The sequence below is a fragment of the Malurus melanocephalus genome, unplaced genomic scaffold (genome assembly GCF_030028575.1).
Source record: "Malurus melanocephalus ecotype Western Australia unplaced genomic scaffold, MMel_1.1 scaffold_469, whole genome shotgun sequence".
In the NCBI taxonomy this organism is placed as follows: Eukaryota; Metazoa; Chordata; class Aves; order Passeriformes; family Maluridae; genus Malurus; species Malurus melanocephalus.
Window position 1 is genome coordinate 534,875 of NW_026623701.1, and position 12,595 is coordinate 547,469.

Below are 12,595 nucleotides of genomic sequence, written 5' to 3' on the forward strand. Positions count from 1 at the left end.
GGTGAACCCCTCAAAAAGACAGCCACTGATTCCTCGGGAAGAGGGTACCCAGAGGATGCCCATTGTAGCTGTGTGTGCCCGGGATGCCGGGCAGTGCCCTCGGGAAGGCCCTGGCAGAGGATGCCCATTGTAGCTGTGTGTGCCCGGGATGCCGGGCAGTGCCCAAAGCCAGGCTGTCCATCGCTCTGTCCGGCTATCCTCCCCTCACAAACCGCACCCTGCGGCTTTAAGGAGGCGGCCGGGGCGGATCCCGGCTTCCCGGCCCTCCATGCGCGCTCGGTGCCGCCATGTACCGCCTGTGCCGCGTGTCCCCGCTGCTGTCGCCGCTCTCCCCGCCGCTGTCCCCGCCGCTGTCACCGCTATTGTCACCGCTGTTGTCGCCAGGACCCTCGCTCCGTGTCCCCCGCCCCGCCCGGTTCGCGCTGCCGGGGCCGGGCCCGCTCCGCGCCGCCGCCAAGGTACGTGAGGGCCGAGGGGCCGCCCGCGGTAAAGAATTCCCTGAACTAACAGCGTTCCTCAGCCTTCTGSAGGTGCCTTTCAGTGCTATGGAGGTGTCTTCACCTCCACCTGCCTTCCCATCCCCATGGGGTCATTGGATCGTGGTTATCTCGGCTTTTTGTAGGGGATGGTTTGCACCTGCCGGGGGTCGCATCGTCACTGTGAGCTTTCCGGGGTGCCTCGTCTGCAGTTTAATGTCTGCAGTTTAATGTCTGCAGTTTAATGTCTGCAAGTTAATTTCTGCAGTTTAATATCTGCAGTTTAGTGTCTGCAGTTTAATTTCTGCATTTTAATGTCTGCATTTTAATGTCTGCAGTTTAATTTCTGCATTTTAATTTCTGCAGTTTAATTCGGAGCCTGATTTGTGTAGCCTCATTGCGAAGCGTAACACAATGCTTTCTATTTATTTTCATGCCTTAATGATGCGAAAAGAATGGGCTTTTTYTTTGTTGCAATATTGTAGCGGAGTGATATGGAAATAGGCAACAGCTTTACTTGCTAAAGTGTAATTTATTCTGTACATTACTGCTCTGGGTACTCCAAATAGTATCTGTTGAAGTGGTTCTTTTTTAATATTTTGTTTCAATACCATTGCTGGTGTGTGAGCCTGGGAACACGAATGAATTGGAATGGACTTGAAAGATCAGAACACACAGTTTTTCTGTCCTTATGATCCATCTGTAAGACCCGGAGCTCATGAGCCACAAAATAAAAATATAAAATTGTCCATTATGCTTGAAGATTTTAGATACAAGAATCAGGATGAGCTATGCAGTTCCCTGTTTATGTATCAGTATGATTTCCTGTCAAAATTGAATACGAAGTAAAACCAATTATGACTTTAAAAGAGAAAACCAGCAGCAAACAATGGAGTTTTAAGGTTTGGGCAGGTGGCATGCTTACTGCGAGGATTGTAAGACTGTCTTGTATCCTAATTTACAATCTTATTAAGACCAAGAGTTAATCAAGAATATTTTTCTTGATGTTCTGCACCTGAAATGTACCGAGATAAAAATCTATCAAAAACTTCTACTGTGACAAACATTTTCAGTGTGTTTGGGCCCCTGACACCAGCCCTGGCGTGTCCCTGTAGTTGTTGTCTACACTGTGGCAACAGGGCTGCTGGTTGCTGTCAACACTTGCAGTTCCCCAGTTCTTCCTTTTATCAGCTCATCAATTAAGGGTGATTTATAGGAATTTAAATGTTGGATCTCTTCCATCAGTGAGTTGTTATTAAGTGGTACCGGGTAGGCTTCCAGTGCCACTGGCTGCTTAGCCCTGGAATGAAAAGCTGTGCTCCAAGAATTCACTGGTAAAGCTGAGCAGTGGGTAGAAGCAAAAAGCTCTGACACCTCAATCTCACGTCTTAAGCAGCTGTGTGGGTGTGCCTTGGCACACATTTGGATCAAATAATTGGGTTTCAGTTATGAAACTTGAATTGTGTAAGAATTTACACCAAGCTCATTGCTTCCCTGTAAGAGGAATAGTTGGGAGAAGGAGCTTGTCTGAGCTCTGCTACATCATTTGCTCTGCTGATGTGGAAGAGCAGAAGTGTGGAATTGTCTCCCCAAATCACTCTGTGTGCAAGACACTTCTTTCATTATTTCAGACTGGTTCAACTAACTAGAATATGATCTTGTGCTTCATGCTAATAAATACTTTTGTTTTCTTTATAGGATGCAGGTGAACCCCTCAAAAAGACAGCCACTGATCCCAGTGCTGAAAACAAGACGCTCAACAAATCCCAGCAGCTGAGACAAGTTTTTAAAGAATATGGTGCTGTAGGGGTTTCCTTCCATGTTGGAATTTCGTTAGTATCTCTGGGAATCTTCTACCTGGCTGTGTCAAGGTGAGGTTTGTACAGCTCTCTGTCACATCTAGGTAATGGTTAAAGTAAAATACATTTACCATTGTGCTTATCTCTGACAGGAGACAGGTATCTGATGCCTGTTGGATCTATACAGTCACCTCCTGAATTTTGAGTTTGGATGGGCCCATAAATGGACTTGATCTCCCACCAGGCATGAGAGAAGTTGTAGATGGTCTTTTTGCACAGGTTCACCAGCAGTGAAAACAGCAGACACAGCACAACATATCTGACTGGGCAGARAATGTGTTTGTTTTGCAGATATCTTTTGTTCTTGCTTGGTCTGGAGAGATAGAGCCATGCAAATGTGCTGGGGCTTAGAGATAAACTTATTTTTCTGGGTGTTGAACACAGTTTGTGCAGTTGAACTGCAGAAAATGACAGCCACTAGAATGGGATTAGAGTGAAAATGGGGCAGAACCAGAGTCAGGTGGGGAGTTTTGTGTGGCTTTGTGGGAATACATCAGTTACATGAGGTTTTTGTTGCTTCTTCCAATATTCCCTGCTCCTTATTCCTGACTCCAATGGGAATATATGAGTGCCTGACTTCTCCTGTTTACTGCATCATGCACAGGGTGAAAACTATTTTTTTCCTTCAATTATGGCTGAATTCTTGATGAAAGCTGCTATGCCTATAGAGAATTAAGCTATTAATGGATTTGGTGGATAGTGCTCGTTTGAGATCCCTAACACGTCCTTCACTTGCTAGATTTTAGAGACTTGTCATTTTAAGACCTTTGTACTCCTGTATCAGAACACTAAGCCTAACAACAGGTACCTCATTTGGTTTGCATTGATCTGTGTTTAGGTGATAAATTTCCTCAAGACAGAGTTTAATGTCAAATTTGGGAAGGTGAAATTCCCACACAATTTCACAGTAACTTTTTGAAAATCACTGTGCAGAGAATTCTCTAAAGGCTGAGTTGGAAGTGCAACATGTTAAGTCGTTGAATAGAAAAATAGCACTTTATCTTTTTTAGCTTAAAGATATCTCTTCTGTTTCCCCAGTGGCGTGGACATGACTGCAGTTCTGTTCAAGCTGGGTTTCAGTGAGGCCTCTGTGCAGTCCAGGATGGCAGCAGGCACCAGCACCTTTGTGCTGGCCTATGCTGTGCACAAGCTCTTTGCCCCAGTGCGCATCAGCATCACCGTGGTGTCCGTGCCCTTCATCGTCCGCTACTGCCGCAAGGTCGGCTTCTTCAAACCCCCTGCCTCCAACCCCTGAGGCATTCCTGCCTTTTGCTTTCCAAGTGTTCCATATCTACGTAGCTCTTCAGGTGCAAAGTTTCTTTAAAGGACTTGGTTGGGATCATGYTGGACCTCATCTTGCATTTCTAATTGTTCTTTCAGGTAAATGTCACTGTGAAAAGCGCTGTCCTTATCTCCTTTCCCTTTTGCCACTTGTTCTTGGGAAAAGCCTGTTCAAATGGGATTTGGYTTGTGCTGCAAGTGGGAATATAAAATCTTGACAATGGGCACACAGTTTTGGGTCTTTACAATGCAGCTTTTTGAGCCTTCATTGTTTTTCTTTTCAAAACAGTCATAGCATTGGTTTATTACTGTGTAGCTGAGAAACTGTGAGAATCTCTTCCCACTAGAATAAATAATATCTTACTACACTGGTACTTCTCTTGAGAAGGGTATACATTGGAATCTAAAATGGCAGGTGGGTGTTTCTTTTGTTAGAAGAGGCTTTTAGTACAGCCCCTACAGGCACTGAACTCACTTCAGTAGGAGTRTGCATCTGATTATTGCACAGTCATGATTGGTTTAGTCACAATAGGTGATTCACTGTTCTGAAACTTCTGTGTAGTGCTTCCATATGCCAAGATTTTATTATTTGAAGATGTGCTGGCTGGGAGCCTGCCTTACTGAAATCCCTTTTTTTTCCATGTCTATAGACTCAGAAGAAATCCTAAGTCTACTGAAATCAGTGTGACCAGAATTACCTATGTGAACATACTCCAAAGAGCATTAAGTCAGAGATAAGCTGGGGGRTTTTAACATTTTGAGATCTGGCTTTGTACTGGAAATACCTTTTTTTATATCTTAAAACAAACCCCAGCAGCTTTCTGCTCCTGGGGATGCACCTGAAGTCCAGACATTCCAATTCACAGCTTCCCAGGAGGAATTCCTGTGCTTTGGGCTGAGACTGGTGAATGTAGCAATGAGAGGGTTTTGCCTTTCCTTATGGGGACACTGTTGTGTTAGAATGTAGTTACATGTATGGATATCCACATTCCACCTTCCAGTTAATCTGAAGATGGAATCCCAAAACAGCTAAGTGGAGTTTTGAGGAGACTGGCTGAGGACAGGAAGGAGGAGAAAATTTTAGGAGCAGCTTCTTGCCTCCCCTTTGCCAGAACATTAAATTGCACCTTAACTCGTTCTCCCCACAGTAAGTCCCAGGCTTCATGTGTACCAAGGATAAGAATTCCAAAATAACTCTGAGGCAGCCTTGTTTACTTCAGTTAGAATAATTTCTGAGAAGGGTGTTTTGTTTTGAACTTGATAAAGAAATATTCAAAGTTTCTTTTTCAAAATCACGTGTAAAGCTGAAAACATAGAAAGTAAATGTACCTAAAAGTCAGTAGAAGGCACCAGCACTAAATTAGTTTTCTTGCTGTAAAGAAAGAGCTTCATATGAATTATGACCAGAATTCAAACTACTTAAGATAAATAGGGTTGTATAAACTACTGGCAGTTTTAGATAACTTTAGATGAAGTTTTTTTTGCAAAGTATATTTTAAATTAATTCGAGAATATATTTTGAATTCTGGAATCCTTGCTTGTAAAAGGACCATTTTTTAAAATTGTTTGTAAWATAGTGAAGTCTTATAATGAAAAGACAATAAATTGCTTTTTCTTAGTTTGCTTGAAGTGTTTTACTGGAAAAGAATTGGTCTCTTTATTTTGGTGGCAAGGGGCCTGACCCTTAGCACCATTTAAGGAATGTCTTACAACACCAGATGTTATTACTTCCTGTTACACAACATCATCTCAAAGTAGTTCTGAGAGAARGGGCTGGAAAATATTATCAGAGGGGAGATCTTCGAATAAATTCATTGGGAAAAGGACAGAACAGGCCAAGCTCTCAATAAACCAAGCAGGTTAAATAGCAACACATTTGGTACTTAGCTTGTAATCCTAAATTGGGATTGTGAGATAGYAAATGACTTCTGGAGCTTCCTTTTTGCCAGAGGTGGGAATTGAACTCTGTGCCCAGGAGGAGTGGAGCTGAGCTGGAGCCAATCAGTGCCACAAGGAGCCTCATTCTGCAGGGTGCAGTATAACAATGCTTTATTTTACGAGTGCTCACATTTAAAACTAGAGACCAAACYAATTGACACATCATTTTAGAACATTTGAAAAAACACATTCACCTCGCTCATTTTCAGGTTACACCACAGGTAGGACACCCTGAGCAGCCCAGGCAGGGAGGAGCAGGCATCTCCAGGATATTGCACTGTCCAGTAAGCCAGAACAACAACTTCCTCTTGGTGAAACAACGAACCATTTTCAGCACAGACCACAGCACAAGAGCCTCCAACAGCTTCATACTTACATCAGCAAACCTGGCCCACATGGAACTGGATTTCAAGTATATTAAATATTCCACAAGCTCCAGCTAGAAGTCAAATAATTTTACGCTGCAATTTGAGTGTAAGACACCAGCCAACCYGAGGATTTGCATCCCAATTGCCACTAGATTCCAAGACCTGCTTTTCCTATTGTAAGCATTACAGTAGTCACAGTACAAGGCTCCTCTTGTTGATCCCAGAAGTCACCTCTCCTAAAACTATGTTTTGGATGGGGCAGCACCTTCACTCTTCCTGCTGGTGGGAATCTTGGTAGAGTTTGCTGTGATCCAAGGATGGAGAAGGACATCCTTCAGGGGCAGGCGATGGAAGGGGTTATGCTTCAGGAGCTTGGAAATTAAATCCCTCGCACCTTCTGTTACAAACGGAGGAAAYTTGAATTCCACCTAAGGAAAAAAGGACACTACAGATGATGCAAAAGTTCTTTGGCAATAACCAAACTACAGAGTTAAACATATAATCATAGCTACACTTTGAAAGCTGTGTCAGCCTTGCAGACTGTGCACCTTCTGCCTATTAAGATCAAATAATTTCATCACAATCCTGAACAAGCTGCTCACTGCTTGTAGAAATATTTGTGTATTATTATGTTTGTTTTCATTATGCTTCAAACTTAAATTTGCTGAACTCTTCCTAGAACTGAAAGCATGACCCAGTTAATCCTGGTAAGCATTTGCACACTTACCCTGGAAATAGCTCTGTAGGTGTCCTGATATGTTGTTGATTCAAAAGGTGGTTTCCCTACAAGGAATTCATAGCACAGAACTCCCAGGCTCCAAATATCCACCTTTTCATCATGTGTTCTTCCCTCAATCATTTCGGGAGGCAAGTAGTCAAGTGTCCCACAGAGAGTTGTTCTCCTGAAGAAAAGTCCAAGTTAATCATTGGTTAAGATAATTAGGGGATCTGTTTCTAGAGTCAGATAAAAACTAATCCTTGCAATCATCTGCACCTCAGTGCAGTACAACTGCACAGACTCAGCACCTTCAGAACAGATGGGAAAGAAAAGCCAGCAGTACAATTTCTACTTCTGAAAGTATCTCAGTCCCTGCAAYGAGTCTCATCTCTCCTTTCTTCACCCCACCCACTAGGACAAATCTGTTCCTCCCTTGTCAGGTGCAGTTTCACACGCCAAGAAATAACCAAATTTCCAGTGAAATGTTTGAGTCCAAGTGCTGGTTTGTCATCTCAGGGACCACTGTAACCCTACACCAACCTTCATCTCAGGGTCACCGAGGTGTGAACTCAAAATCAGGATAACACTCCTCTGCCACACCAGTTAACTGTGATAACCTTCCTTGTAGCAGCATTTTCCCCCAGGATTTTAAGAAGTTCACACCTACTTTCCCCTCCATAACCAACACACTACAGAAGGATTTCACTGCACAAGAGACTGAATTCTCACCTAGAAGATGGAGCATGCACAGACCACCCAAAGTCAGCAATTTTTAACTCTCCATTKGATCCAAGCAGCAGGTTCTCTGGCTTGATGTCTCTGTGGATCACACTCTTGGAGTGACAGTACGAGAGGGCATCTGCAAGTTCTGTGATGTACTGCAAAAAGAATAAAATTTAAGCTACAAAGACATTGTCACCTGAGTTTATTTGGCTGCAGCACAGCCTTTTTGAGGCATAATTATAGTTTTAAGCTAAAGGAATTATTCCTTAACCCTTGAAGTCTGGCAATACAGGCCCTGCCAGAATATTCAGCAATCCTGAACATAAATTCCTGCACAGCACTAACTTCCCAACTTTTTCCCTGTTGAGAATAAGCCAACTAGCACCTAAGAAATCTCAGTTTTCCCCAGCAGAATACAGAACTCAATTTGAAGAGCTGGCTCTATCCTGCAGATAGTCCAGATACACAAAGGAATGGGTAGGAAGCTGGAACAACCTACAGTAGCAGTTCTTTGCTCATCAAACTTGGTGAGCTTCTGAAGTTCCTTGTAGACTTCTCCACGAGGTGCATGCTCCAGGATCAGGTAGACTCTTGTCACRTCGTGGAAGTAGCCATATAATCTGAGAATGTTGGGGTGCCTGCAAAGACATTTCAATGTTTTTCTGAATGAGGGGTTTGTCAGCTCAAAACACACAAAGAAATCTTAGCATAAAGAAGAAATTTTATCATAACCAAAGTTACTTTACTTGGATGCAAACAAAGAATAATTAGTCACTAAACTTTACCTAAGATGAGACTGTATTTCCACTTCTCTTCGTAGTTGATGTTCTACACCAGCTTCCTCAAGTTGTGTTTTAAAGAGCACTTTCAATGCAAGAATAAATTTGCTCTGTTTTTCACGTGCCAGGTACACATTCCCAAATTTTCCTTTCCCCAGAGGACGACCAATTTCAAAATCATCAAGAGACCATTGCCTTCTGCAAGAGGAAAAGAGAAAGTTAAAAGCTGGACAGCTGTGTTGGATTTGACTCCTAAATTTAGTTCAAAAGATACTTAATACTCTAAACTAGATTTTAGTCTTTAAAAAAAATAAAACACCAAGGGAATATAGAAGGCATTGAGATTTTTCAAAAGGAAGTTCTGAAAGCTATTTTCATCCTTCCTGAAGTCTTTGCAGACATTAACRCCAACCACACTACTACAAAATGACTGTGTTTACCAAGCTGGGTTACTTTGGATRCACTTAACCCAGACACATCACCAGTGCATGGCAAAACAATTTAAAGTCATAAACAAATCCAATTTCWTCCTGAGTTAGACTGCCCAGATGAAGGAGGATCTGTTTTCAGTTCATCTCTTGACTGAGGCAGCAGCTATCAGTGTTSTCCCATGGGAAGAGCTATTCTGCATTTAGCCCAAAGTTTTCTTTAGATTACAACAAGTCCTTGTTCCTGACAATTATCAGGTCACAGGCAGTTTTCCTACTATTATGTCTGGATGTCACCAGACTCCACAACCAAACCAACTCCAGCAGGCCTCAGTTATCTAGACTTGAGGCATAACTTACTTTTTAGTTTCTTCACTCTTCTTTTTGGTCTCCTCACTTTTCTTCTTAGCATTCTCTTCAGTTTTCTGTTTAGTGGTGCTTTCTGCTTCAGGGTTTTTTGCTGTGTACAGAAAAATAAATCAGTTTACAAACCAGACCCACACACAGGAGCAAATCCAACTCCAGTGCATCATTTGAAGCAGTTCTTAGAATCCATTCCATGACATTTTAAGCAACCTAACATAACCAGCTGCTGGGAAAGAAACAGCACTGGCAAAMTGTGATTTTAAAAGTTTTCTGAAAATAAATTTTCCCTCCCACAATAGAGTATCCTTGTGCATAAGAGATTAACATGAATCCTGTAAAACCTGTGAGGTCTGAGTACTTATTTACATTAACTGCCTGCTGAGCACCTGGAAGTTTTTAACACCATACTGGCTCTAAGTGGTTGATTTAGAGATAAATTCACAAGGATGGAGCAGTAATAACACCCGAGGTGAAGCATGTGCTGCCCTTCTGCTTGGGGACACAACCATGAACCTCCCTCCAGGATTGTCCCCAGCTCACAGCAGCTTTAGGGAGCATCCTGAATGTCACAGCTGTAGCCACATGTAACTCATCCTCAGAATTACCAGGTCCTGCAGCTTGGGGAGGTTTTTCACTGCTCTTGCTTGCAGCCTGAGGCCTCACAGTCGCCTGCAGGGGWGGTTTGGGTCGGAGCTGCTGCGTTGTTTGGGTACTGGACAGTTTTTGGGTTGACAGTACAGGTTTTTGAGATTGCACAGGAACTCGCTGGGCAAAGTTTGCAGGACACAGAACCCGCTGTGCTGGAGCTCCCTTGGTCAGTAACCGGCTCTGGGCTGAATGCTGGGACACAGGGACACGTTTGGGACCATCCCCAATGGGGTTTGCAACCTTCAAAGAGAAAGAATAGCATATTAACTGTAGAACAGCACACGAGAATCTTTATAGCCTCAGTCAGTATAGGAGGCAAAACAACACAAAGAACATTAACATAAACACTCAAACTCGTCTATCAACTATTTAATTAAAAGGAAGTTTTGTTTATGCTGTTCCAAAAATTTACCTGGCCTATTTAGTTTAAGGTTAAAATAGTGAGACTGCATCTGTGTTTCCAAGTGGAAAACCCACATAATTAGGGTGATCTTGAGCACTGCTGTGCATGTATATCAAYAGTGACATTGATACAGTGCTTGCYTTTAAAAACTATAGCTGAAATAAGTTGATTATACACACACCTGCTTTCTCTTTAGAGGACTTCAAATGTAAGGAGTATGCCCCCATTTAATAAGACATATTAGTATTAACAATAAAAACAAAAGGCAGCTCTGAGCACTGTTTTCTCCAGGAGAAAGTTCTTGAAAGACAAATTACTAGTTTAAAAGCTGTAGTTAATGTGTGATGGGGAGAAACTCGCGCACCAAGGAAAAATCGCATGCACCMATCCCTGAACGGACCAGATCTACAGAATTTTAATGGCGAACTCCCAGGTATCAACACCAACGATCCAGCAGAGGAAATTACTCAGGAAGACGAACATAAACCGCGTATTTCACACATTTACCTTAGCAGCGCGGCCGGGGTACGCGGCGTGGTTCTCCTTCATGTTCCTGTCCATAGCGCCCGAAGAGAGCGGTACGTACGGCTCTGGCTGCGGGCGAGACGGAGCCAACAGAGGTCAGTGCAGCGAGCAGAGGAGGATTCAGGGTCTCGCAGTGATACGGATCCCTTAGCGGTGCCCCGTTGCCCGCACCGCCATGGAGCCGGGCCCCGCCGCTCACCGCCGCCTCACGGAGCTGTTTGAATTCAAACCGCCGCGCCTTAAATACCCCTTTAAACCCCCGCCGCCCGCCATTGGCTGCTCTCCCGCTGCCGCCGCACGCTGATTGGCTGCCCCGGCGGGCGCCCCGCCCTCCCATTGGCTGCCGGGCTCGCTCCGCCGCGCCGCGAGGGGCGCAAGCGCGGCGCCCGCCCCGTCCTCGGCGTTGTCGCCGCGCGGCGCGTTACGCACTTTGCGTAGCGCCGCGCCCCCCCCGGCGCGCGCCGCCCGCGCACTTCCCGCCGGCCGCAGCCGCCGCTTCCGCTACGCAAATCGCGTAACGCGCCGCGCTCCCACCTGTGGCCGCCGCCGCCTCCGCTCCGCCCCGCTGCCGGGAGCGCCGCCAGGTCAGTCCCGCTGCCGCCACAACCCCCCCGAGATCCCCCCATCCACCCTCGGGCCAGCCCGGGCAGCGGCGGTGCTGCCACCGCGCGTGGGGCCGAGCGCGAGCGGGGCCATTGTGTGGGTGCCCCCCCGGACGGGCCGAGCAGGGCCGGAGCCTCCCCAGCGCGTCCCGGCCGAGCGGCCCCGGGCAGCTCCACGTGCCCCCAGCGCTCCGCGGCGAGTGCCAAGTGCGAAGGCACCGCCCGGCCCGGCCCGAGCCACGCGCGGACCCCTCGCGTCCAGCCCCCGGCAGCGCCCGGAGCCGCCGGGACAGCGGGAGCGCGGCCGGTCAGCGAACGCGGCCCGTGAGGAGCGCAGCGAGCGCGGCGTGAGGCGCTGCTGCCCCGCAGCCCGGAACCCCCGGGTCCCTGCGAGGCGCCGCGCRGCGAGGAAAAACTCCATTCGGCACTTGGCGCTTGTGAAGAACTGCGATCCAAGGCAACTTTTCACTGTCTCCGCGGTGCTGAAAACAAGAGCGAAGGAGACCCTGGTTGTGTGTGTTGGTGTTTACAAGTGGTTCAGGATAGGTAAAAAGAAGATGTCGGGTCGCCGTGTCGCTGCAGCGTGTGACAGACGACAGCTGCCCCGGGGCATGGGGAGCATGGCAGCCCCGCTGCTCGACCCGCGCCCGCTGCGGCTGCCCTTTCTCGAGGCTGACGTGAGTAGGACTCGGGGAAGGGACGGTTTGCGCTGGGGACGGGGCCGGGCCCGCCCGCACCGCCGGGCAGCAGCGCCAGCGAGTTAATTCCCAGCCCGTTCACGTCGCCGTGTTTGGGATCCGGGGTCTGGCGGAAGCGGCGCTTCGGAGCTTTGCGGCTGCGACACAAAAGAACCCCCGGGCTCCCCCCCCGCTCCCGGTGGGGGCCGGGCCCCGCCGCTCCCCCGCCCGCGGTCCCGCCCCGAGCGCCGCTCTGCGGCCTCCGCCAAAGGGGGAATGGACCCTCGGGATCCCCGGAAGGGGAGGAACGGGGAGAGGGACCCCCGAGACCCCTGGTAGAATGGGGAGCGGGAGCCCAGGAAAGGGAGAAATAAAGGGACCCCGTGGATTCCTGAAAGGGATAATGGGGAGTGGGCCCCCCGGGATCCCTGAAAGGGAGAAAGGGGAGCGGGCCCCCCGGGATTCCTGAAAGGGAGAATGGGGAGCGGGCCCCCCGGGATTCCTGAAAGGGATAATGGGGAGTGGGCCCCCCGGGATCCCTGAAAGGGAGAATGGGGAGCGGGGCCCCCGGAAGGGGAGGAGTGGGGAGAGAGATCCCCGGAAAGGGGGACGGGGAGAAGGACCCCGGGATCCCCAGAAGGGGGGGGGGGGGATGCAGATCGGGGGCCCCGGGACCCCCGAGCGGGATTTGGGATGGGGACCCCCGAGCGGGATTTGGGATCGGGACCCCCGAGCGGGATTTGGGATCGGGACCCTCGAGCGGGATTTGGGATCGGGACCCCCGAGCGGGATTTGGGATCGGGA

At 47.5% G+C, this 12,595-nt stretch overlaps 3 protein-coding genes across 3 annotated transcripts in view; 2 read left to right on the plus strand and 1 right to left on the minus strand.

Annotated features, from left to right (window-relative positions):
• Positions 1-246: 246 nt before the first annotated feature.
• On the plus strand, positions 247-4,689 carry FAM210B (family with sequence similarity 210 member B). The gene is made up of 3 exons (XM_057380731.1): positions 247-458; positions 2,175-2,347; positions 3,374-4,689. Exons 1-3 carry the CDS (start codon positions 288-290, stop codon positions 3,588-3,590), a joined length of 561 nt encoding a protein of 186 aa, XP_057236714.1. The 5' UTR covers positions 247-287; the 3' UTR covers positions 3,591-4,689.
• Positions 4,690-5,054: 365 nt separating this feature from the next.
• AURKA (aurora kinase A) lies at positions 5,055-10,708 on the minus strand. The gene is made up of 8 exons (XM_057380730.1): positions 10,495-10,708; positions 9,542-9,824; positions 8,931-9,030; positions 8,149-8,340; positions 7,863-8,001; positions 7,370-7,518; positions 6,650-6,824; positions 5,055-6,350 (listed from the first exon to the last, which is right to left on the minus strand). The coding sequence occupies exons 1-8, from the start codon at positions 10,546-10,548 to the stop codon at positions 6,165-6,167; spliced, it is 1,278 nt and encodes a 425-aa protein (XP_057236713.1). The 5' UTR covers positions 10,549-10,708; the 3' UTR covers positions 5,055-6,164.
• Positions 10,709-10,973: 265 nt separating this feature from the next.
• LOC130582169 (cleavage stimulation factor subunit 1-like) overlaps positions 10,974-12,595 on the plus strand; it is a gene marked incomplete at its 3' end in the record, with an annotated part of 4,702 nt that continues 3,080 nt past the window's right edge. Inside the window, exon 1 of the mRNA XM_057380729.1 lies at positions 10,974-11,791. Coding sequence (XP_057236712.1) covers positions 11,672-11,791 — 120 coding nt within the window. The remainder of the gene's footprint in view (positions 11,792-12,595) is intronic.